The 27273-nt window shown below is 35.1% G+C and overlaps 2 protein-coding genes across 5 annotated transcripts; one reads left to right on the top strand and one right to left on the bottom strand.

Moving 5' to 3' along the window:
• The first annotated feature begins 6976 nt into the window (after positions 1 to 6976).
• On the top strand, positions 6977 to 18336 carry LOC111369710 (MLO-like protein 1). The gene is made up of 14 exons (XM_022991331.1): positions 6977 to 7287; positions 7702 to 7759; positions 8065 to 8288; positions 14561 to 14677; positions 14759 to 14819; positions 15065 to 15159; positions 15688 to 15762; positions 15862 to 15950; positions 16265 to 16314; positions 16479 to 16519; positions 17153 to 17362; positions 17440 to 17507; positions 17731 to 17791; positions 17884 to 18336. Exons 1-14 carry the CDS (start codon positions 7162 to 7164, stop codon positions 18133 to 18135), a joined length of 1527 nt encoding a protein of 508 aa, XP_022847099.1. The 5' UTR covers positions 6977 to 7161; the 3' UTR covers positions 18136 to 18336.
• Positions 18337 to 21503: 3167 nt separating this feature from the next.
• LOC111369709 lies at positions 21504 to 27066 on the bottom strand. 4 transcript variants are annotated; one of them, XM_022991326.1, is made up of 7 exons: positions 26917 to 27066; positions 26685 to 26816; positions 26488 to 26522; positions 23902 to 24090; positions 23338 to 23388; positions 21980 to 22047; positions 21504 to 21849 (listed from the first exon to the last, which is right to left on the bottom strand). In XM_022991326.1, exons 2-7 carry the CDS (start codon positions 26765 to 26767, stop codon positions 21748 to 21750), a joined length of 528 nt encoding a protein of 175 aa, XP_022847094.1. In that variant the 5' UTR covers positions 26768 to 26816; positions 26917 to 27066; the 3' UTR covers positions 21504 to 21747. The 4 variants fall into 4 exon arrangements, with proteins under 4 accessions (XP_022847094.1, XP_022847095.1, XP_022847098.1 ...); XM_022991327.1 differs by having other exon boundaries at positions 26685 to 26828; positions 26917 to 27021; XM_022991330.1 differs by having other exon boundaries at positions 26920 to 27006.
• Positions 27067 to 27273: the final 207 nt, after the last annotated feature.

The raw sequence follows: 27273 nt of genomic DNA, 5'->3' as shown, positions 1-27273 counted from the left end.
ATACCATTTTGTTGAGATGCTCCTAGAATAAACTTCTTCATCTTGATTCTATTATCAGTACAGTACTTTTTGAAATTTTCTTTACATATCCTCTTCCATTATCTGATTGAAAAATAATTCATATTCAAATGTATCTCATTCTCAACCATCGCTTTCTATCTCTTAACAACATAAAAAAACATCGGATTTATTCTTCATAAAACAGACCCATAGCTTTCTGCTTGAGCCATTAATAATGTTACATAATAATTGGAACCTCAATGGATAACAGTTAAGGGTCCCCATACATACGTATAAATCAACTCCAATTTTGTAGCTTTTGGCTCCATTATGATTTTAGAGAAACTGACCATTTTCTTCTTGCTGAAAATACAACATTCATATAAATTGTGTTCAATAGATTTTAAACCTGATAGCTTTTCTTTAGACTAAATCACTTTATTTCCTTCTCACTCATGTTCCAAGCCTACAATGCAATGAATCAAAACTAAAAGCTGAATTAGCGACTGCAACCATGTCTCTTCCTTTGGAAGTGATGTAAAGTGTTCCAAATTTATTTTATTGAGCAACAATTATGGCTCCCTTAGTTAGTAACTTTCCAAGCACCAACATCGAAAGTCACATTATGACCTTCATCATCAAGTTGTTCAACTGAAATCAGATTACGCATCAATTTATGTATGTGCTTCACCTTATGAATTTTCCATACAGACTTGTCGACATCTGTTGGAGGAATTTTGTGAATAGTGACGCCAAAATAAGTATAATGATGGTTTGTAAATCCGTGCCGAAAATTGGACAGAGTAACGGTAAAGAAAACACAAACAAGAAGAAGAAGAAAGTAGGGACAAAGCCGAGGCAAGAGTTGGACTCTTTGTCCTTAAGTCGAATTTGCCCCGCAACGGTGCCTACGGATTTCGGCAATTGACTCTCAAGATACAACGGCTACACTTGTGTTTGTAGCACTCCAAAACACAAGTATAACGAACCAAATTTAGGCTTATGTACTCCAAGGATGAAATGAAGGAAAATCAAAATAAATGAAATGATTTTGATTTTGGATAGAAGAGAGAATGAGAGATGTTTTGCATATCAAAATTGTGAGGAATAGGATACCCAAAGGGTCCTATTTATAGACCATGAAAGGGTGTGGACGAAATGGTTGAGGCCAAACCATGCACCCTTTCCAAACAATGCACCTTTATGAAAAGGTGTCTATTCACTAATGGTTGAGGCCAAACCATGCACCCTTTCCAAACAATGCACCTTTATGAAAAGGTGTCTATTTACTGATTTTCATCATTTTTCGTAATTTCTCATTCATCCGATATTGATTTTCGAAATGCCAAATATACCCTTCAATACATCCAGAGAAATCAAAATTCTCTTTCAGGTCGATCCCCGTTTGTGCGCCCCGAAGTGGCGAAGTGGCAAACAATTTTGCTTAAACGGATTGAGTCGAGTTTTTGAGTATTTGGCCGAAGTCGATATGAAGTCACTTTAATCGATTAGTGTCTATTTACTGATTTTCATCATTTTTCGTAATTTCTCATTCATCCGATATTGATTTTCGAAATGCCAAATATACCCTTCAATACATCCAGAGAAATCAAAATTCTCTTTCAGGTCGATCCCCGTTTGTGCGCCCCGAAGTGGCGAAGTGGCAAACAATTTTGCTTAAACGGATTGAGTCGAGTTTTTGAGTATTTGGCCGAAGTCGATATGAAGTCACTTTAATCGATTTTCAATTCTCCATTTATTTAACCAATATCCAACAACATCCTCAAACTAACATCCCTAATACCAATAATATTCATAAGTTCTCCATCAGCAAGATATACCTTTTCATAATTCCGACAACATGTTATTTATAATCTCATGATGTCCAAAAAAGGTTCCTGAATCCATCACCCAAGAATCAATAGGATTGTTAACTAACAAAAGTATCTTGTAGTTTAGTCACCGTATTATCACGGTCATTATTCTATTCTTCCTTCTTCTTTAGTGCTCTACAATTCTTCTTCATGCTTCTTCATGTAGCTAGTCTTACCACAGTTTCAACATTCCATATTCTTTCCAAATCTGGATTTGTTTCTAATATTCTTCTACTTTCCAATGTTGCCTTTATTGAAAGTTTTCTTGAAACCCCTCATATTCTTGATGTTAAAGGTAGAACTCGATATTGAGACATCTCCAGAATATCTTCTGTGGACTTCTTCAACAAGAATACTATTATGAACATCATTGAATTTTAGCTACGCATTGTCTATAGAGTTACTGACCACAGCTCTCATAGGCTTCCAAATATTCTGTAGTGATGCCAATATTCTACTTCCCAATGTTACCTTTATTGAAATTTTTCTTGAAACTCCTTTCCTATTCTTGATGTTAAAGGTAGAACTCCTATTCTTGATGTTAAAGGTAGAACTCAATATTAAGACATCTCCAGAATCTCTTCTGTGGACTTCTTCAACAAGAATATTATTATGAACATAACTGAATCTTAGATTCGCATTGTCTATAGAGTTACTGACCATAGCTCTCATAGGCTTCCAAATATTCTGTAGTGATGCCAATATGATTAAGACACGAACCTTGTCATCAAATTTAATCTCGACTATAATCAATCAATTGATGATTGTATTTAATTTATTGAGATGTTCTATTATTGGAGTACATTCATCCATCCTTGGATTAAATAATTTTTCATCAAATATACCTTTTTAAACACAGATGAATTCTCATACGTAGTGAAAAGTATTTTCATCAAATCTGTCTTGGTTTTCTTCGCCGCCATGTTATGAACAACATTCTTTGAAGTTGTCAATCAGATAACATCTAATACTTGATGATCAAGGATTTTGTATTCATCATCCCTCATTCATCCGAAATTTCATTCAGAAGTGGATGGTGCATTTCAGATAATCCTCAACCTCCATCCTCCAGAACATAAAATCCACACAATCAAACTTGTAGATTCCCAGGGACATTCATTCTTAGCCAATCATTGCTCTCAACCAAATTACAAGCTCTGACAGCAATTGTTGAAAATTATAACATTAATTCTATTCTATAGAAAACAATCAATTTGAAGAAAGAAAAATAAATACTCAAGAACACACAAGATTTATAGAGGTTCCCCTCAATGTGAGACTACGTTCTCTTTTGCCACTGCAGTAATTCACCATGATAAAAAAAGATTTACAATAAAAATACATTCCTACCCTCTCTAGCCTCTCTTTCTCTCTTTTAGATGAAAATAATAAAATATTAAGACAACTCCCTATTTATAAGATAAATTGAGGCAACACCAAATTTTATAAGGACTCTAATTTCTTAATAGAATTTTACAAAAGTACTAATTCGTAAATAGTCCTAAACTGGCAACAATTAGAATCAACAATAATTAAATTTCACAACTTAAAAATCGGGTTCTTGTCCCCCTTTTGAAGCTTGTCGAGCATCAGCCTCCTGATTATGGTAGTTTCCATTGTAGAGACATACTCCATCATCCTTTATATATTCTAATCATATCAAAAGTCCTAGGCCATTAGAAGTCAAATCACATGTTGTCTACCTAATGTTTCACACGTATACTAATCTTTGAAAGATTACACCTTGTGTACTCTATATATATTCAAACTTTTATTTCACTGTTCAGGTACATTTTTCATTATTCAGTGTATAGTCTTATATATATGTTTTCTTTATTTGTTTTTTACTTAAGCATCAAATAGATTACAAGAATAACTCTCTTTCGTCTTTACAAAGAGTTCAAAGGTCATGTACATGCTCAATTCTCATGTATTCCTAGTTCAAGATTGGGTATCTTCAAGTACAAATTTTTGTAGTACCATTAGCGCCGTCCATGGAAAGCGCTATTGAAAGTCATTGTAGTAAACAAACCATTAGAACATCAAGGATCTGGATCTCTAGCCAAGAATCCCGACAGCGGTAGAAAGAGACAACGGTAGGGGCTGACATCTTTAATTTACTTCAATATTGGAATGGACAACAGCATTAATATTCGGCAAGGTCCAATATAACCCGAGACTTACTCATAGCACCCACGATTTTACAACTCTTATAGACGTAAATTTTATGTCATGTTTTGGACCAAAATGCATCACGTGGCTCAAAACAATGTTACAATCCAAATAGAAGCACATGTTTATCTGCATCAGTAACTTCGAGAAAATGAAGATAGGCTTTCGAAATATTTTCAACTTTGCAATTGTAGAATAAGAAGGTGGTAATGTAATAATATTTTGTTTCTTTTATTCATTATTAATTTTTACAAAATTCATAAACAAAATATTAATAGGCGTACAATTTTAACTCCACCTACACATTATTAGCTGATCCAAAGCTATAATAAAAGATGAAGGTTTTTACGACTTTGTAATTCTTTTAGTAAATTACTTTGACAAAATAGAATAATGTACGGGCTCATCATTTTTTATGAAGTCACGTCTTCATTATACTTCGTGGATAAAAATGTGATTTTCAATTTTTTTTATAAAAAATAAAAAAAAAATTAGCAAGCACATCAAGACTTGTCTCAACAAACACCTCAAGTTTTGCCACACGCAAGTACCTCATCCATTGCCTGTGCATGTATAAAAAACCTAAGTATACAAGGTGTTTGCCTGAGCATGAAACCTTCAGGTATGTTTTTACATTGATCTTGTTCATAGATTCGTGCTTATATTTATCATTTTGCTAACTTAAATATCATAGGGGCAAAGAGGACATACCTCGACACATTTGTTTTAGGTTCTGGAGGTCTCGTCCGTGCTTAAGCCTTGTTATCAAGCTTAGGTGTCAATAGCTCAAGATTTATCATCAAGTTTGAGTTATGAAAGTTCTGTTCTTGCTTTAAATTTATCTACGAGTTACGAAATTCTTGTTTGTATTCATTCCTAGTCATCAAGCTCGAGTATTCATATGTACAAATTTTTGGTAGCATCATGGAGTATTCATTATTTAATTGATATATTTATGTTTTGTTTCAAGTAAGTAGCAATTCTTAATTATTTAATACAGTATCAATTAAATAGCAATAAGAAATAGGATTGGACAAAATTTTCGAACCGAACTAGACCTAAACTAAGCAGTTCCGTTCAATTCTTTTTAAGTAAAATGCTTAAACGGATATCATAATCAAAAATCGATAGCTTTGGTTCAATTATCGATTCTAGAATAAGAATCGAATTTCCTTATTTTTAAAATTTTTTTATATTAAATAAGTTAAATTTTTTTAATAATAAAATTGCCAACTAATTAATTGAGCCCAAAAAAATCATTTTTCCGTTTCATTTACTAACTAATTAGTTGGTCCCAAATATCATTTTCATGTTTTCAGCATAAGCCTAACTTTGTATTCAAATTTCAAAGAATTTAAATTGATTGACATAATTTTTCTCAATCATTCCGCTATATCTCAAATAATCAAAGTTGAGAGGCTGTGCTTATTTTCATCTTATCTTTTTCTACCCTATTTATTAATTTCCTATATTTTGATCTAGGTAAGCTTTATGTCATTCCTTTCTAATAACTTTTCACGCTTCAATGTATAAACATTATAATTTATGACTAGTGTTCAAGATGTTTATTGCGAGCCCACACATTTGTGTATTCTCTCACCAGCTATCTTCGTTTATAATAATTTCTTATGCTTCATTGTATAAACATTATAATTTATAACTAGTGTTCAAAATCTTGATTATTATTTGTATATTTCTAAATTAGACTACGTTATTTTGTAAAAGTGAATATAGTGTCATTGTAAGAGTTAAGACTAAACATGTAAAGAGCTAGTATTGTTGTCAATATCAAAAATTTAATTATAGTACGAAATCAAATAAAATCGAACCAAACCAAATTATATACAACCCTAATAAGACATGTTGAATGCTCAACACTAAGGCTGGACATGGTCCGAATTGGTTCGGTTCGATTCGATTCTTTTTAGAACCAAATCAAACTCGGAATTTTCGGGTATTTAGTAAGTAGAACCATCAGGAGCAAATTTAATTATGGAATCGTTCAGGTTCAGATTCAGATTCATTTAATTTAGTTCGATTACATTCGATTCTCAGGCTTCATATTATAATTATTTTTTTTTTTATATATTTACAAAGCTATGCTAATTCAATTAATGACATGTTCAATCTTAAATCTTATAAAATAATATAGTATAATCTAATGTTTCATTTTGCGTCTCTCTTTACTGAGTTCTTCATAAAGTTGATTGTTAAAATCAAAGGAAGAGGAAGATAGCGAGCTTATAGTAATTAAGAGCAGCGCAATCAAGTTTCAATTCGATTTCTCTATAACGATAGAAATAGCACCACAGTATAATAACAAATATGGGTAAAACTTACATTAATTTGAATAAGTTGAGATTGGACTGAAAATGAGAAATAGTAAAATCATATTTTTTGGTTTGAGCAAAAGTAATTAGTTAGCAAATTTATTTCCAAATAAAAAAAAAGTTTGGTTTATTTAAAATAAATAAATTAAAAAAATTATAGAGATTCGATTTTCGGTTCTCGATCTAGAATCGGGAATCGAACCAAACCTGTCAGTTCTTGATTCAGATGCTCGTTCGAGTATTTAACTTAAGAAGAAACGCTCGATTCAGTTTAGTTCCAATCGAGTCCAGTTTGGTTCGAGAAGTTATGTCCAGTCGTAATCGATACTTTGAAAGTAACTTTTCTTTGAACTTAAAAAGTGGTAATGGTCAAGAGCCATTCATCGGCTTGGACTCGTATTTAAATGAGCTCAGGGTCGAGCTGAGTTCGAATTTCATGTTGACGAGTTTATTTGAACCTGGATGCATTGTAACCCAGGACTTGCTAATTTCAAGCATGGTGCAGCGTTAATGTCTATATATAGTTGTCGGACGCTTCAAATCTCGGGACACCTTCTATCCTAATCTCCTACATTTCCCATTTTTCAGACCAAACATTAATCTATCGTATATTTTCTTACTTCTTTTATCTCTCACCACCTCCTCCTCTCCACCTGCACCGGGGTTTGTTCCATCTTTTGAAACAAGAAATCCCGGATTCACATTTTTTTCATTTTAGTTTTTCTTCATTTTTATATGACGATTCATATTTAGATTTCGATTTCTGAATTTACGGAAAAGAAATAATGGCTGGTAAGGAAGAAGAAGGGACGACATTGGAGTTCACTCCAACATGGGTGGTTGCCGCAGTCTGTACTGTCATCGTCGGCATCTCTCTCGCCGTCGAACGCTCCCTCCACTTTACCGGCAAGGTGGTCCCTCATCATTTCTCGTTCTCCTTCTTTATAATGCTGTATATATGTGTTACGCATAACAATTTTGAAATACTGGTTTTTTATGTTCCAATATTGATTTAATTTTTAATATTCCAATATGAATCTGAATGAACAAGAGAAAGAATGAAGAAATTTACTTGATTTTCACGTAATTATTTGCTGCTTGTGTGCAAAAAGAATTCATTTTTGATCAAGGTGCTGGACGTGCAAAATTTTCATAAATGATTGACAACTAGACTAAGATATTAGAAACTCATTTATTTACTTATTAAATTTTGTCTTCCACATGCTTTATTGGGGTTTAAATCTTCAAGTATTTTTTATTGAATTATAATGCCCTTTGTTTGTATTTTACTGATGCTAAAATTTCATGTTTTATAATGCATGCAGTATTTAAAGAAGAAGAACCAAAAGCCCCTCTACGAGGCTTTACAAAAAGTTAAAGAAGGTATCTCTTCATCTCTCTGAGGTTTCGTTTGCACAGAAGAACTTGCTCTCTTTTGTATGTCAAATTTGGGTTTTGGATGCTCTTAACCATCCCTAACTCCTTAGAGAGGACTATTTGTATTCATTACCCATGCACACAAGATACTTCTTCTTTTATTGTAATCAAAAGCCTACAAGGAACAATTTTCATAAATGGGTAGTAACAACACTTGACCCCATGTAAAAAAGGTATTTTACATTTTTCGTTCTCCATCATGATGATTTATTTGGATTTATTGACTAATGGATGATTTTTGGTAAATTTAGAGTTGATGCTGTTGGGATTTATATCACTTTTGCTGACTGCATTTCAAGCCCGTATAGTAAAGCTTTGTGTGCCTGATGATACAATGACACATTTACTTCCTTGCTCATTGCCATCCGTTGCTTCATCATCTGGTGGAGAAGAATCCCTTAAAATTATTCCCGATTCGATGTTCCATAAGAGGCGCTTGCTTGCTGAAGATAGTGAAGATTATTGTAAGGCTAAGGTAATGAGATTACTCTTTTTTTCCACTTCTCTTTGGGTCATGGAGAGTGAATTTTGACGTTTTGTCTCACATCACTTAGGGAGAGATTCTATTCCATTTGAAGTCGTGTTGCCTTTCATCTATTTATTACTAATCAGAATGAGGGTCTATTATCATAATCAGTGTTCATATCAATGGTATTTTATTAGTTTTTCTTGTGCTTAAGACATGAATAGCTGTGAGCTTGCATCACTATCCTTTTTGGAATTAGAAATTTTTTTTTCCAACAAAGTGCTTGAGGATCTTTGACAGTGAAGGAAAATTGAATAAGTTTTGTGTGGATCAAGGATTGTGTGCGTGTACTGTTAACTGATCTAGCATCCTAGGTTGTCTAGAAAAAATGCTAGCATTCTAAAGAAAGACTGTCCTTCTTGTATGGTTTGTTTAGTATGAAAAAATGAGGCAGCAGTTCCGGGCTAAACTAAACTAGGCACTGGCGGCATATTGGAAAACGAAGGAATGACTTGGACTAGCATAAAGAAAGGAAGCTGAGATAACAGTGTGAATGCTATTCAAAAACCAGAAATGATACTTGTACAAGGGGAATGCACATGGAGTTTTAAAGGTGCTGAGAAGGCAGCACCCAATTGGCCGCTTTATCTATTTTTTTGCCCAAAATCCAATGAAATGTTGCCATGTGGTAAACTCCCTATAAAATTTCCATGTACATTTAGCATTGCTCTTCAAAAACATGAACCTAACAACACTTGAAAGTGATTTCACTGACTAGTGTAGAACAAAATGCAGAGGAACTTCGTATAACATATACAGAAACCTCAAAATATTCGAGCTGTGATGCATGTCATGCATCTATCTCTCGAGTGTTTATTTCCATATTATTATTATTTGTTATTGGAACATGGTGACAATCAGCAACAGTCAACAGCAGCACAATCAGCAGCATAGGCATTTTTGTAATTTTTCAGTCGGTTATTTTTACTGAAGGTTCTAGAATTAGTTAATTTGTTTTGCTACCTGTATATTCTTTGTCTTTTATGTATAGCATTTTTCTATATATAGAAACGAGCTGCTCCCTGTAAAACACATCCAGAGAATTAAATAAGAATATGGCAGATTCATCATTTCCTCTTCAATCTTTGTTCTTGCTGTGTTAAATTTTACATGGTATCAGAGCAAGGTTTTAAATAAAGAACAACATTCATGGCAGCTGAATCAACAACCCTAGACCCAACCATGGCTGCTAATTCAACCAATCCGAATCCTCCCACTCTTCCATCCCCATTTCTTGATTTCAACAATGTTACTAATCCTTACCGTCTGGACCATGGAGATAATCCTTCGATTCCGTTGGTTCCAGAACTACTCACTACAGACAATTACACTACCTGGTCGAGGGCTATGTGTCGAGCACTTCGAGCTCAACAACCCTAGACCCAACCATGGCTGCTAATTCAACCAATCCGAATCCTCCCACTCTTCCATCCCCATTTCTTGATTTCAACAATGTTACTAATCCTTACCGTCTGGACCATGGAGATAATCCTTCGGTTCCGTTGGTTCCAGAACTACTCACTACAGACAATTACACTACCTGGTCGAGGGCTATGTGTCGAGCACTTCGAGCTAAAAACAAGCTTGGTTTTGTCAATGGTACATTAGTTAAGCCCAAGGACATTGCTGATCCACTTTTTGAAGCATGGGAACGGTGCAATGATCTGGTGGTTTCTTGGTTGCAAAATTCTATTAGCCAAAACTTGAAATCCAGCATAGCATTAGTTGATGATGCTTCAGAAATCTGGGCCGAGTTAAAGGATCGATTTACCCAGCAGAATGGGCCTCGCATATTCCAATTGAAGAAGGCGTTGGCTGCACTACAACAAGATCAAGAACCTGTAAGTATTTATTATGGAAAGCTGAAATCACTATGGGATGAATTGGCTGTTTATGACCCAGTCCCAGATTGCAATTGTGGAAAACTTAAAATCTTACTGGATAGATACCAACGGGACTGTGTGATTCAATTTTTGATGGGATTAAATGAATCTTACAGTAACATTCGAGATCAAATCATGATACTGGATCCTTTGCCTCCTGTGAATAAAATTTTCTCTATGATTCAACAACAAGAAAAACAACACACCATGTTATCTGCCACACCCTCTCCTAATTCTATTGCCTTCACTGTCAAAAGGAGTTTTACCCTTTCCAAACCCAATGCCAAGAAGTCATTTCCTCAAAAACACGAAAGACCTTATTGTACTCACTGCCATATAAATGGTCATCTTTTGGAACATTGCTTCAAGGTTGGAAATGCTGAGGCACCCATTTGTAGTCATTGCCACATGTCAGGACATGTGGTAGATAAGTGCTACAAGCTGAATGGGTATCCACCTGGACATAAACTTCATAACAGGAGTAAGACATCTGGTCCTTTTGCAAATCTGACCTCTCTGGACCAAGAAGAAATAGCTGAAGAGAAAATGATCTTTACCAAAGATCAATATCAACAACTATTGGCCCTAATTCAGCCAAGGGATGCTACTATTGCCACTCATTCAGTAAACCAAGTCCAGACAGCTTTCAATCCCACAGTCAGTAGTCCACAGGATATCAACATGTCTGGTATATCTCTCAGCCTTTGTTCTTCAGCCCAAACAAAAACAAAATTTTATTGATCTGCCCTGGATCATAGACACTGGTGCCACAGACCACATGATATGTAGTACTTCATTTTTTACATCCATTACATCTCAACTTCCATGCATTGTAAATCTGCCCAATGGAAGCAAGGCACCTGTTAGTCATGTAGGCACAGTTAGGATCACAAGAAACCTTATTCTGAAGAATGTCTTATGCGTACCCTCTTTTAATTTCAATCTAATTTCTGCTAAACAATTGGCTAACTCCCACACTTGTTGCTTCATTTTCTTCTCACACTCTTGCTTTATTCAAGACCTTTTATCTTGGACCACGATTGGCATGGGTGAAATGAGGAATGGTTTATATCATCTGCTGGTCACTGAAGTGCCTCCAACAGCCTTAGTTGATCATTTTTCTTTACATAAGAGCATGTTTGCTTCAGCTCCTTCTAGTAATTCTATTGTTTCCCAGCTATGGCATCTTAGACTTGGCCATACACCTTTCTCAAGGTTGAATTTAATTTCTGATCCTATTGTTAAGAAAGATTTACTCGAGATGTTCCTTGTTATGTATGTCCACTTGCAAAACAACATAGATTACCATTTCCTGTCAGCACCCATAAAACCAAACAAAATTTCGAACTCATTCATTGTGATATTTGGGGACCAAGTTCTACAGAAGCTTATGATGGATCCAAGTATTTTCTAACCATTGTCGATGATTTCTCTAGAAGTACTTGGGTTTATCTTCTTAAAGCAAAATCTGACACTAGGGCCTGTTTAGAAGCATTCTGTAGTTTGGTGGAAACACAATTTAGTGCTAAGATTAAAATCCTTCGAAGTGATAATGGACTAGAATTTCAAATGAAGGACTTCTTCAATAAAAAGGGCATTATTCATCATAGAACTTGTGTAGAATCGCCCCAACAAAACGGAATTGTTGAAAGAAAACATCAGCATCTCTTGAATATAGCTCGATCACTCAAAATTCAAGCCAAACTACCTGCAAAATTCTGGAATGATTGCATTTTAACTGCCGTGTATATAATTAATCGTATCCCAGCGCCTCTACTGTCAAATAAAACTCCTTTTGAGTTATTGTTTAACAAAGAACCATCATATTCTCACATGAAAACATTTGGCTGCTTGTGTTTTGCCTCCACTCTATCTAGAGACCGGAAGAAATTTGACCTTCGAGGAAGAAAATGTGTTTTTCTTGGGTATCCTTTTGGTGTAAAAGGATACAAACTCCTAGACCTTAACACACAATCGATTTTCATATCTCGTGATGTTATTTTTCATGAAGGACATTTTCCATTTAGTGACACAACCAATCATGCTCCTCTTCTTCCTGTTGCTACTGATTTTCATCAGACTATGAATCCCTCAACCAACATTCCATCTCCACTTCAATCATCTTCTATGGATCCCGCAACCACATCCTACTCTCTCCCTTTGTCCCCTAATACGGATTCTCCTTCTACACATTTAGAGTTAGCCTCTCATACTGAATCCCCCATTACCTCATCATCTGATCCACCCATTGAAAACATACTTAGAAGATCAACCAGGATACGAAGAGCTCCTCAATACTTTCAAGATTTCCACTGTCAACAAGCTTCACTCGGCTCACCTACTCAATTTGCATCCAAATTCCCTTTAACACATTCACTTTCTTATCAACACCTGTCACCAACTTACTTAGCTTTCACCTCTTCTATTTCCTTACACACTGACCTACAAACATATAAACAGGCTGTCAAGGACCAAGACTGGTGTAAGGCAATAGAAGCTGAACTTGATGCCTTAGAAGTCAATAATACTTGGGTTGTTACTGATCTCCCACATGGAAAAGATGCTATTGATTGCAAATACGTGTTCAAAACTAAGTACAAATCTGATGGTACAGTGGAAAGGAAAAAGGCTCGCTTGGTAGCCAAGGGATTCACTCAACAAGAAGGAGTGGACTATCATGAAACTTTCTCCCCAGTTGCTAAAATGGTCACTGTCAGAACTCTTTTAGCTCTAGCTGCCATTAAAGGGTGGCATCTCCGACAATTTGACGTCAACAATGCTTTCCTTCATGGAGAACTTAATGAGGAAATTTATATGAAACGGCCTCCTGGATACAATAAAGGGAAACCTGGCCAGGTTTGCAAACTGCTTCGCAGCCTTTATGGCCTTAAACAGGCTTCTAGGCAATGGTATTCAAAATTCTCTACTTCTCTTACCTCTTTTGGCTTCATTCAGTCCAAATCGGATTATAGTTTATTTACCTGGTCTGATGGTGAACATTTCACTGCCCTACTGGTATATGTTAACGACATTGTTGTGGCTAGCAATTCCCTTGATTCAATCAATATGATCAAAGAATTTTTAAACCAACATTTCAAAATCAAAGATCTTGGAAATTTACGATACTTTCTTGGCATTGAAGTAGCTAGATCTCCACTTGGCATTCACCTTTGTCAACGCAAATACACCTTAGACATTCTGGTAGACTTAGGTACACTAGGATCAAAACCTACCAAAATTCCTATAGAACAAAATCATGGACTCAGCAAAGACTCTGGCTTTCCCTTACCAGATCCCAGTGTTTATCGAAGACTCATTGGCCGACTCTTGTACCTTACCATAACCAGACCAGACATTAGTTATAGTGTTCAAACTCTCAGCCAGTTTATGGCTCACCCTTCCACCATTCACCTAGCTGCTGCAAACAAAATTCTCAAATACCTTAAACGTGCTCCTGGACAAGGTATTATTCTTTCTTCATCATCTCCCCTTAGTCTCCAAGGATATTGTGATTCAGATTGGGCATCTTGCCCAGACACTAGACGATCTACCACCGGATTTTGCATTTTCTTAGGCAATTCTCTCATTTCTTGGAAATCAAAGAAGCAAAGTATTGTCTCTCGCTCTTCAGCTGAAGCAGAATACCGTGCCATGTCTACCACTTGTTCAGAATTTACTTGGTTAAGGCAACTACTTGCTGATTTAAAGGTTGATCACCCACAACCTGCCATTCTTTACTGTGATAATCAGGCTGCCTTGCATATAGCTGCCAACCCTGTATTTCACGAACGTACAAAGCATATTGAAGTCGACTGCCACTTGATTCGCGACAAAATACAAGAAGGGAGCATAAAGACTGCTTATGTCTCTACCCATTCTCAATTGGCTGATATCTTTACCAAGTCTCTACCATCCCACATCCTCTCATCTCACCTCTCCAAGATGGGAATAATTAATATATATTCTCCATCTGGGGGGGGGGTATTGGAACATGGTGACAATCAGCAACAGTCAGCAGCAGCACAATCAGCAGCATAGGCATTTTTGTAATTTTTCAGTCGGTTATTTTTACTGAAGGTTCTAGAATTAGTTAATTTGTTTTGCCACCTGTATATTCTTTGTCTTTTATGTATAGCATTTTTCTATATATAGAAACGAGCTGCTCCCTGTAAAACACATCCAGAGAATTAAATAAGAATATGGCAGATTCATCATTTCCTCTTCAATCTTTGTTCTTGCTGTGTTAAATTTTACACGGTTTGCGGTTTTGTATGTTGTTTTTGTTCTATTTCGTGGAACAGATGTAAGTACTCAAGTTTCTTAACTTTGTTTCTGCAGGGTAAAGTCCCACTATTGTCTCTAGAATCATTGCATCATCTCCATACCTTTATCTTTGTTCTAGCAGTTGTGCACGTGACACTTTCTGTTCTCACGGTTGTATTTGGAGGGGCAAAGGTGAGATTAAATTGTTTAATCTGTTATGTATATACAGTCTTTCCTTTCTATTTCATAGCTAACGATAAATTTTTAATGTAGATTCACCAATGGAAGCATTGGGAGGATTCTATTTCAAAAGATAGTTATAACACAGAACCAGGTACGAATTGACAATTTAGATTAAGATGTTATCTTGACGATTTTTGCATGAAAAGGGAAGATTGTGAGACTACAATGAACAAGATTTTTAATCATCATGTTCTTTTATGTACTGAAAGGGTCTTGACCTATTCTAAGCACTGGAGTTTGTGTTCTATTCACTAAAAATTATGTCCAATATTTTTCTGTAAAAAGATCGTTAAAATTCATAATTTGTATATCCCGATCATAAATGATAATGTGCAGCTCTGAAACCATGCTTCACCCATGTCCATCAACACGATTTCATCAAGAAGCGATTTTCGGGTGTGGAGAAGCATTCAGCCCTGTTGAGTTGGTTGGTAAGTTTTTTCTTTGTTCCTAGAATATGGAATATCATCCTAGCAAAGGCATAGCGGGGGGGGACCAAAAGCATATTTATATTAGGCTAATACATAGAACTAACAAAGTTTAACTGAAAAAAAAAAAAAAAAAAATTAACTGATGCTCGAAATACTTGGATTTTGCAGAGGTGAAAATCATTGTTTTGGTGACTTTAGTCATCGATTCATGTTCAAGATCTAAACTAGATCAAACAAATGTTTCCTCTCTCTAATGGCTTAAATTTTTAGATAAAGTGGTTAACATATTATAGAGGTAGGATGACACAAGGGGGTGTTGATGACACAATTTCAATAAATAAAGGTGTCATTCCTCTAATAGTTTAAGCTTTCCTTTCCTGTGCTTATTCCTCTAATATTTGATTTGATCCCATGGTGAAAATTGAGGATGACAATGTACATGGTTTTGTAGTATCCTGACTTGGTCGGGGTTGTCTTTTACATGTGTGTTATTGTTCGAATTCTCATATGCCTTTTGTTATTTTACAGCAATCTTTTTTTAAGCAATTTTATGGGTCTGTTACCAAATCAGATTATTCAGCACTCCGACTAGGCTTTATTATGGTAAGAGCTTGATATTCTCAGATATCGTCGTTCCTTAAGTTTGAATATGCTTTATTCTTTTGTTGTAAGCGGCTGACAAGGAATTTGACCTTGACACAGACACATTGTAGAGGGAATCCAAAGTTTAACTTCCATAGTTATATGATAAGAGCTCTAGAAGCCGACTTCAAGACTGTAGTAGGTATACGGTATGTGATATCCGTTTATTTTAAATAATGCAAGTCCTACAAAAATGATCTCCTACCTATGTTGGGTATGAGTTATCTTGCCCAAACCTACAATTCTTGATAATTCAACACGCTAACGTGGCAACAATTGTAGGATTGACCGTTGACGTGGACATATTTTATTCTACCCACCATGGGTAAGAGATCATTTCCACTAAGTCTTAACGTAAATCTAGTTAATGTAGAAAAGGATGTCGTTCTTGTCTTAAAAGCAGCACTTTTGGATGGTGATTCTGCTTAATAAATGAATTAATATCTTCTTTTACTTACTGCAGTTGGTACTTGTGGATATTTTTCATACTCTTCTTGTTGTTGAATATAAACGGTAAGCCCCTCAATGGACCTTTTCGATTTCATATTCAGTTTGCGTCCCATTAGGATTCTTATGCCTAGTCGAGTTCTTGATATAATTTATCACTAGCTTTGATTTGCATCTACTACAAGATTATAACTTAGGTTTATGTGAAAAATTATTTTTCTTGTGTGCAGGTTGGCATACATATTTTTGGATGGCATTCATTCCTTTTGTTGTAAGTATTGTTAACACAATTATCACTTGCATAATATGTTTTGTTAGCCTTTCCTGCTTGCTTTCTCAAAACTGAAAAGGATGCATCACTTTTCTTAGCCTCCCTTTGGCGAAAATTATAAATTATTTGTAAAAGGTCAATTTCATTTTTAATCACGCATTCCAAAAAACTGACAAGTATTATCTATTTATCCATCCCTCATTTCTATATATTTATAAGTTAAAGCATTTATAAATTTTTCACAAATGAAGGCTTTATCTTCTGTTGGGTTTGCAGATTAAAAGTTCAACTTTGACTAAGCTTAAAAGATTCCTGTGAGTAAATAAGTAACTTTTGAAAGTAGTTTAACTTTTACTTTTGTCAAAGTTGTAATAAGTACTTATGTTGAAGTACAACTCTTGTCGTACTCACAAAAATAAGTAAATTGTCTTACTTATAAGAAAAAACTAACTTGTCTAAACATATTTGAAAACAAAAAGTTAATTAAAGGTACGCTTAAGAAGTATCCAAGAAAGTTATTCCTATGAACTCAAGCTTTTGATAAAACTTGTGACATTGCAATACAGGGCTCATTTTTTCACCAAATGGAGTTATTTCTTTCCATAATTACAAGTTTTGTGGTAATCTTTTCAGCTTCTACTTGCCGTGGGAACGAAGCTGGAGCATGTGATTTCCCAATTGGCTCATGAGGTTGCCGAGAAACATGTAGCCATTGAGGGTGAATTGGTCGTTCAACCTTCTGACGATCACTTTTGGTTCCATCGACCTCATGTCATACTTCTTTTGATTCATTTTATTCTCTTTCAAAATGCTTTTGAGATCGCGTTTTTCTTCTGGATATGGGTATGTGGAGTCGTTAAACTTGACTCATGATATAAATAGCTATTTGCTGTGCCCATAATTTATTTCATTACTTATAGGTTCAATATGGTTTTGACTCCTGCATAATGGGACAAGTCCAGTATATTGTTCCTAGGATTCTAATAGGGTAAATAATCCTTTCTAAATTTTCTGCCATTGCTCTAGTTCTCTTTCTGGGTTAAACCACTGTGAGTCAATGAACTTATAGCAAAGTTTCATGTTAGAACATAAAAAGCTCTGGCGACTAAAACTTCGTTATAAGTTCAGGGACCGAAGGTGTTTTTCCTAATGGAATTTCATTGCTCTTAGTTGTTTTATGCTTCTTCCTGATGATTGTATGGCTAGTTCAGTATTTTCATTCAGGTGCTCTGCAGCTACAGCACGTTACCACTCTATGCTCTCGTTACACAGGTAACTACTCTAGATGTTTCTTAATTTGATTCTCGATAAAAAAAAACAAAATTTACCTTAAAACTGTGTCCGTCTTTGTCTGGGGAACGAAGATGGGATCGCATTTCAAGAAGTCGATATTTGACGACCATGTGCGAACTGGCCTTCTGGGTTGGGCCGAGAAGGTGAGGAACAAGAAACGGTTGAGGACTGCATCTGGTGGTTCTTCACAAAGGTGTTCAACTGATGGTTCTGCTGCTGGAATGCGTATAAGTGGAATTTCGTCTCAGGAACTGGCTGAGGTTCAACTCGCACATGATTTAGAGATTCGAAAGACCAAAGACTTTAGAATTTCGAAAGAGTAATGCTATTTAGTATAGGTGACGTTAAATGTGACCTTAAATAATAAGTGAAATTTAATTTCATTTTTCATTTAGTCTATCATCGAGCGCTACTTAAACTTCGGTTGTAACCCTTCTCAGGTTGCATAGCATTATTCTTTCAGAATCAGAAACTCTCATGTAGATTTTTGGGTTGTAGAATAATATTCAGATGTAATTAAATGAGTGGGATTCAAAATTTCAAACTGAACAATAGGTTTGAAACATTGGTATAGTCCAGCCAACCAACCTGGTAAAAAAAATGTTGTATATATGTACTATATAGTACCTTATTTATTCATTCATTCATTATTATTATTTTTCCTAATTCCACCTCTAGCTCCGGCCCCTGACATAATCCTTCGTCAAATAGTTAAGTTGCTTTTCGATCCCTAGTTGAACAGACTTTAAATTTTGGTTCTTCTCTCCTCTGTTCTTTATATACACACACAGCTTCACAAGTTGAATTATAGTAATCAGATTCTCATATTTATTCTCATCTTATGAGTTTCTACTGCATATGAATGAATACTTAAGTGAATTTAGGGATTTTACCAATACAACCTCTAACAATTACAAGATTCAATCTAAAATTAAAATACCAACAGCCATCCAAACTAGCACGTTCTTCTACCAAGATCATCCACTGTTGAATGAGAGGCTGAACATATCCGTGCCCACATGCAGGAAGATCAACCTGTTTCGCTAGTAAATTTTAGCCGTTGAGCGATAGCCCTTTCACTCGGCATCGTTGGATTACTAAGGTCAACTTTCGTCCCTACTTGAGGATGAGTCATGCAGTTAAGCTTCTTTCTGCCTTTGCACTCGAGGGCCAGACGGAAGAAACCTTTGCATGCACCCTAGCCTTAATCTTGGCATGAGAGAATGAGAAAGAAATGCCTAAGGACATCTCCAATGTGAACCCCAAATCATCAAATTGCACCATTTTTGGTGCAGAGTTGCTTCAATGCAACACTATACTTTTTAAAGTTAACACGATATTTATTAAATAGCGACATACATATGATGATCTAACTTTATTTCAATAAAAGAATACATATATGAATTTTGAGAATTAAATTGCACAAATTTTGCGACTTCATAATATCTTAATATCCAAATTCAAAATTCATTGTACTTTTTTCTGATGGCTTGATTTAATATTTTTGTTGTAGTAGTGTTTTTATTAATTGTACTATATTTTTTTTATATTTATTAATGAATTTAATCTTCGTAATTTAATGTAATTATTTATTTAATAATTTATGTATTTATAAAATAATTAAATAAATAATATTTCAAATAAATAAATTATAAAGAATAAAAAAAGGGAAGAAATGGTTAAACACTGTTCATTTGGTGTAACTTTTGATTTAATGAATTGAAATGAATTTTGGTTTGGTGCAAAATTTAGTGTAGCACTAGAGATGGCCTAAGGAAGCTGCTTGAGGCTTCGAGATATTTACGCGACAAGGTTCTAAATCGTTCACCTAACCCCAGCAAGTCCCCAACTCCATTTGAAGAAAGCAAGCCCTCAACTCCAATTGAAGAAATTGAAATTTCAGATGCAATTGAGTTCATCGTCCTTACATTGCCTTGATGCAATGTCTGGACGGTTAAGTGGACATTACTAGAAATGTTCGTATATTTTGACATGATGAACTATGTTTAGTATTTCGTATCTATCTTAAAAGATAAATGTGCACATACATTTACAAATAAAATGATGTAAATTTTGTTTAATTTCTTATTATAGTTGATTATTGTCGTCAAATCTATTTTAAGTTGATTGCATTGTAAACTAATGAGGCTTAGTTCGACAAATCTAACCACCTTGTTAACCTCAATTTAATGTGACATTTAAAAAGAGAAAAAATTTAGCCCGTGTTCTCTCCAATTTTATAGGATTTATAAAGATATCCATCAGCAATTGAATTTATAGTTTCTAAGAGTTCTGCAAATCAGTTGGCCTTCCCTCCATTGAAGAATTTGAGGAAATAGTATAGTGAATTTGTAAGTCATCTCTTTTGTTCGACGCTTCAAATGTACGAGATGAAGATATTGCGTCGTGTTCTAGAATTTGCCGTTGCGTTTTTTCATCATCACTAGAGATGTATCCTAGTTTATTTGGATCCTACATATAATTGAACAAAATCACTCAATTTATTTATATTTATAGCTTTGAATGAAAGAAAGTGCAAATTTATCGCAGTAATTTGGCTCGTTTACCATCTGAAACAGTCATGATGAAGTAGGTTGAATGGCACTCGAAAATACTGAAACGGTATTATACAAGAATCAAAAGAATGAATCAAAGGGTGGTCATCTCAATCTAGAAGGCAAATTCATTGTCAAGAAGATTAAAGATACTTGTAAATTTCAATTTGTACTTTTAAATCACATTTTTCATATAGATAGACAACTCTTGGTGGCGAATGCATACTGGTCCAACCAAGTAAAATAAAAAAGATTCCTAAATAACATATTTGGCAAAGACACCTCTCACGTGACATGCATTTGTCCCTTGAAATTCAAATCAAGGGATGCATGCAACTGTCAACCTATCTGTACAAAATCTTCTGTACAAGTAGAATAATTGTTTTAATTAAAAATCTTGTCAAATTTGAGCTGGGTTCTTGAGGATCTGTACCTAAAATTGAATCCAATCAACTTTGGTACCGCATTTTTCTGAATTTCTCGATGAGTGATTTTATGAGGCAGACTTGTCAGTTTCGTGATATGGGTTATGGATAGGTTTAGCCTTGGTTTCTTGAGCTTTTTTAAACTCTAGTGTGGGGCTGCATTTCCTTTGTCTAACTATGTCGATGTTTACAGAGCGCCCTTATCATCTATCCATCCCAATATATTTTATTAAACTTAATCAAAGAAAATAACAACAACTTAAATCTAGAACAAGTTAACAAAACTTATAATGAGAACTGCTACGACATCACCAGTAATGTGGTTGTAGCAATTGATTTGACTCGTGGGTTACACGAAACCAAGATTACTGCATCCGTTAATTAGATGCCACGAAGCAGAGACAGAATAATTTTACCTGTCCTCTTTGCCATTGTTACGTCGGTTCAGTGCTTCGACATAGTTGGTGCCCAATTGTAGAGTATAATGCAGCTGATTTGTGAGTTAAGATATGATGCAAGGAAGTCAAAATGCAGAAAGGCATTCACCAGAATAAAATATACCTAAAGATTCTAAACTAAACAAAAGACCACTTGATAGTAGTGATACCATGTGAATACAAGGCATTGCTAATCACATTCTTATAGAGTAATTAGCATTATAATAAGACTGAATGATAATAAGTTTGTTCTTTTTTTTTTTTTTTTAATAGCAGTCACATAAATTTCCATAATTTAACATATTACCTACTAAAGGACAACATAGATGATAATCAACATACACACCATATGGAAGCAGTTATATTGCAGAAACTTCTGAGGTCGAAAGATAAATTACACATCATATAAGTAGCAAACATGGAAACTGTTTCGATGAGCAACAAATTATCTAATCCCACCTCGCAGGATCTGAAGACCGAACGTGAGTACGTTGCATTTTAACCATATGCAGTACCGTTTAGGCGTTAGCTCCAGTACTTGCTTTGTGCATTGCCTGCCTGAGTTCAGTCAAGAAGTCGCTCTGCAAACCAGTAGAAGGCCCACCTGCTGGTTGCATTAGCTGCAGGCAAGATGTCAAAAACCATATCACACGTGATGTGTTCTTTCCATTTCTTTTCCCCTTAGTGTTTTTCTTTGGGGTGGGGAGGGGTTGGCAAGGGCTCAAGTGAGAGGATAAGACATCATCATACCAAATGTGGAAGGACGACAGCTTGGCCCCAGGCTGGTGCACTTTTTCTTGAATACAAGATGGGCCTTTCTGGTAAACATAACGTGAAAAATTTAGAAATAGCTCTTTAACTCAATGCTAGAAAATCAAAAATTATATGTGAAAATTAACTGTTGACTCTTTAGTATCTGAATATCAATAACACACATTGTCAACCAAGTTTAAAAATTATAACCAGGTTTGGATGTTGAACAAGTATATAAACAAACTTTGAGAACTTGTTGCAAACATAGTGCATGTCAAAAATTTCACAAGAATGGAAGGTCAATATAGGTCATTACAGATTAGCAACCAAAGAACTTCTTGAGGAAAATAAAGAAGAGAGTGATGAAATGGATGGTAAATAGATAATGTTAAACTTGCATCATTTTCTTTTTTATTCGACAAAACAGTTGCTTAAAAGTTAAAGATTTACTATGGTACATACAACTAGTTTCAAATTTTGCTTGATAAGGACAATATATTTACTTCCAAAGTTTTGCAGTTCGATTTTATAATAATTAACTCATGTAAGTTGTTCCATGGATATGCAAATTTTTAATCTAAAAGTTACATGGGAGAACTCATATTTTTTCCAAAATTAAGCTTGCCCTGAGGTTGCGATAGGCGCACCGGATAAGACTGCATATGGAATTTGGTATAGAATCAGGAAAGTTCCCAATATGATTGTTTACAAGAGAACTGAATTGACTTGAATGAATTTTTTCTGTTCAATATATTGGAACCCATAACGAGCTTGAACAACATAGAAATGCTCTAGTATACTTTATATGTACATGGAATGTCCATATCTAGAATGTACACCCTAGCATAGTTTCAAGTGAAAAGAAATTGTATTACAAAAGATGACACATTCAAACAAGGCAGACAGAGTTTACCTGCGTATACAGTCATGTCTAATGATATCCATGACAGAAGGAAGCCTCTCTAAACAATCTGATGGGGATCCTTAACAATATAACGTTGAAGATTTGCCAAGTTGGGTACTTATTTTAGGAAAAACAATCAGGGTTTATTTGTAATGATTTTCTAGTATTTTGTTTCGTCTTTTAGTCATGCTTAAGTTAGATTAGTTGGAACCCTATATAAAGATATTTATGCATTTTATTACTTACTTTGACTATCGCATACAAGCATAATTCCCCCCCCACAAAAAAAACCCAATTTTTCTCAACCCTTAGAAATTTCTGATTGTTGGTTGTTTACAAGAGTTCTTCGTCACATCCTTATAGAATTATGATTAAACTAAACGCAAAAAGAAAAGGTAGCCAACAATTGAACTAGTTTAGCAGTTAGATCTTCAGCACTGCTTTTACTCACCAGCTGAATCTTCGGGCAAATTATTGAGTGCGGTCATGGCAGCTGTCCAACCTGCATTGGTAAATAGATAAGCAATCTATTTTAAACCAAGTGATTAATAAGACATCCAGGTATGTCACGTGCTAAATACATTCCAAAAGCGAGAAAGCTAGTATCAGCAGTGCACTTGTATAATACTCCTAGCCATCAATACCACCTAGAAGTTTTTCTCTGAACAGAAAATGAACAGTTACTCTGGAATGCAAGAATACTGAAATTTTTTTACTGTATTTCAAAGAAAAACAGCCAAACATGGTGTCCTGAAGTAATTACTGCAGCAATTTCTGCGATTCAAAAGAGTTAATAATCTACATAACATCAAAATCTAATTTTAGAGAAAAATAGCTTCAATAAGCAGCAATAGCAGGGTTAGCTAGTCCATTAACAAAAATATTTAATTAGGTGTAGCTCTTGCATATATTCCAATGACAATGATTGAACGCACTCAAAATTTAGAAATTACAATGCATCACAAGGGCAAATGACTATACAATGTAATCCAGGAAGTGAGAAAGCAAAACATACGGTCATTCAAAAGACGAAGAGCTTCACTGTTGCAACACCCATGTAAAGGTATTAACTTCGAACGAGGATTCTCATTTGTGCGATTGTTGCCACTAGCATCTCCATGACCTGCCATGGGAATACTTCTGAAGTTGCCAACTGTGTTCTTCTCACCATCATTAGAGTAACTGTTTGCCCGTTCTAGTCGATCTGCAAAATCAACTTATCAGAAAAAACAGAAAAAAAACTGTAAATATAGTTGGCACGAGCTTGTTGCGACAGTTGATCAAATATGCTTGATATTGGAAGGCATCAGATAATCCTGTTTCTCACGTCATGCATGCCATACAGAGAACACCCACTCATCATTTATGTGCCAGAAAGGAAACTAAATATTTTATTATTTGAATACAGTACTTCTCTCCCATCTTTTAAACTCATGAGATGATTCCCATGTTAGATTGAGATAAGCGCATATCATTTCCATCAATTTATGTTATTGTGTTGCATCTTTTATATTTTTAACATCGTCACTGATAGGGGGACAAGATCTCTGTATATCTGCTTCTCTCAATAGCGGTCCAATTTTTGAGGTAAAAAGATCAGCAATGGAAAGATGATTACTGAATTATTTTATATTCCTTTTAAAATGGTCTGTCCAACATGTTAAGTTACCAGCCACAATTTTTATTATCTTCCCCATAAACTGCTTTAAATTATGATCATTTAAGTCATCCTTTTCTTTTCCCTTATACATTTGGTATCTAACGGTTTTTCCTCATTCTACTTGGCTCCTCAAAAGAGAATAATCATCAATTCAAATAAATTCCCTTTGAAAGGAAAATTCATAGACAAGACTATCGTAAACAATCTTCTTGCCGCATGACAAAAGGATCTAACTTTTTACTTTGAATTAGTTCACTACGCAATGGAATTAGTTCACTACGCACTGTACATGGCAGAGAAGGAGATGATGAGAAGCAATCTCTTAAACTTGCTCTAGGTCTCTCAACAAGATTGATAAAACTTTATCGGCCATTAATTTACATTAGCAATCTAATAACAGTTTTATGAAGAAAAAAAGGAGATCTCAGAATTCAGAAAACATTTATCGGGATGTTAGTTAAAACTAACCATTGTGGCAAAAATTGTACGAGAGGAAAAAGAAGGTACCTCTTAGAGGTCAGAACACATAGCAGCATCAGTTCGATGTGATAATGCATCAAAGATTACTAGCTAACAATTAAAAAGAATCTCTCTAGTCAAAACTGGGGGCTAAAATATTGATTAACAAATAGTCAAAATGCTTTGAGAGTCGCTACTTATAATTCCGCTCTTCAACTTCCCAATCATTTACGAGCAACAAATCATTTATAGACATAATCAAGGGAATCCTGGTAAAGGAGACATGTTCAGACCTGGGTGTAAGGAAACTGGGATCAAATGATACATATACCAAGTTCCAAAGGCAATAAGAGAATGGCAAATGACATTCAATCAGACTTGTCAGCAAACCACAGGAAAGTTTTGGAGCCTTAGACATGTAGAAAACATTTTATTAGAAAAGCAAAAACTAAATATAGCTCTCTCCTCACATGCTAAACCTTAATAAAAACCTTTACAGAAATTTTGTCTTGACATGATCATGCTATGCTAATCATGAATCTCACTGCTACACACTAGTATAAAACTTCTACTTCAAAATATAGTGCAATTGAGGTATTTTCTGGCAGTCCTAGGCAATTTTGTTTAATTTTCCTCATCTTTGCGGTTCCAATTAATTGAATTAAGTATTTAGCATAAGGCTTCCAAGTACTCCAGAAAATGTAAACCTCTTAATACAATAGGATTTCGTTGGATTGAGTCTTCCCTTGGGATTCTTGTGCACCTATTTCTCTAAATAGTCTTGAGATTAGCCATAGATTTAAACAGGATCATCTAGGTTATGAACTTCTCATCCCAACTGGGCTTAGAGCACCTTTTTAGCCCTAATTTGAACAAAATCCCAGTACCTTTCTTCCCAAGGTTCACAAGACATCGGGAAATGTGTTTAGATCAATGAGAGACAAAAGCTGCTACGTTGATCATCAACACCAATTTTTCCAGATGTCTGCACACAAGGCTTGCAGCAATTGATAAATTTATACAAAACTTAGTAGCTAGGAACAGGTATTTAGACCTTGATCTACAAGAAAAGAGGCACCGATGAGAAAGTCTAGGAACTCATTTTCACACCAAACAAAATGGAGCTTAAATTCAAAAGTTTATATAAATGATCGAAGACCAAAATATCACTATATATAGGTATCCTTTCTCTTAATATCCATTTTTAAATATCTTCCTATATAAACTCCTGCATTCAAATAAAGGAACAAAGAAACAAAAAAGACAAACAACTACTTTCGCAGTTGAATCTTTTCTTCATATACTACTATATACATACGGTTGAAATAAATTGAACCATTATTAAGTTCAACTAATCAGTGAAAGGGAAATAACCGAAATCAAAAGCAGATACCAGCTTGAAATAGAAAGGAGAAGCAATCAGCAATGGCATCTCAATATAGCAAAATATTGAAACCTAAATATTGCTTAGACTCAACTTACCTCCTCCAGATTTACGTCTTCCGAGTGATCGGTTCCTGCAAGCAAGCAATAAATGATAACGTGAACACCCCAACCCAATAAATCATACCATTATTCACATAATTTTCACAAATCAACAAAAAGAAAAAAAAACAAAAATAAAAAGAAAGAAACTTCACACGCTTGCCGAGAGAGATAAGCAGAAAATTCTGTATTACCGTTGACTGGGAGGAGCGTAGCGCTTGACGGTGGCAACATTGGCAGTGGTAGCTGCTGAATCCATGCTCGGCTTTTCCAGCATTTTAAATTGAATTTTCACTTCACGGCTAGTGTCGGCTACCACCAAGCACCTACACCAACAGCTAATTGTACGAAGTATAAACTAATTGCTTTTTTGGGGGGGAAAAAATAAATAAATAAAATAATGCTCGGCGCAGAGGATAAAGGAACCACTGTCAGACGACACCGGAACTGATCGGCCGACTTGCTTCCCGACGATACACGGAGTCGCCGTACAGAGGAGAAATTGTGAGAGAAAGCACTGTTTAAATAATCATTCAGTGGCCTGACCACGCGGTTTAAATTTTGCTACAAACACGCGCTTCTCCAGAGAGTCCAAAGCACGCAGAGCGTTATTGTTTATTAGTGGGTTTTCGGGTTAAATCCGGCCGAAGGTCTATGACTATGAGACCAATAACTTTTGGAAATTGCTTTGTTGGATGAAAAAAGCTGACACTAATAAAGGGCCTATCTGGAAGCGATTTTTTCTCTCAAAAATTTGATTTTTTGATCATTATTTCACTGTTC

The sequence above is a fragment of the Olea europaea genome, chromosome 20, assembly GCF_002742605.1.
Source record: "Olea europaea var. sylvestris chromosome 20, O_europaea_v1, whole genome shotgun sequence".
Taxonomy (NCBI): domain Eukaryota; kingdom Viridiplantae; phylum Streptophyta; class Magnoliopsida; order Lamiales; family Oleaceae; genus Olea; species Olea europaea.
This window is presented reverse-complemented; position numbering and strand designations above follow the sequence as displayed.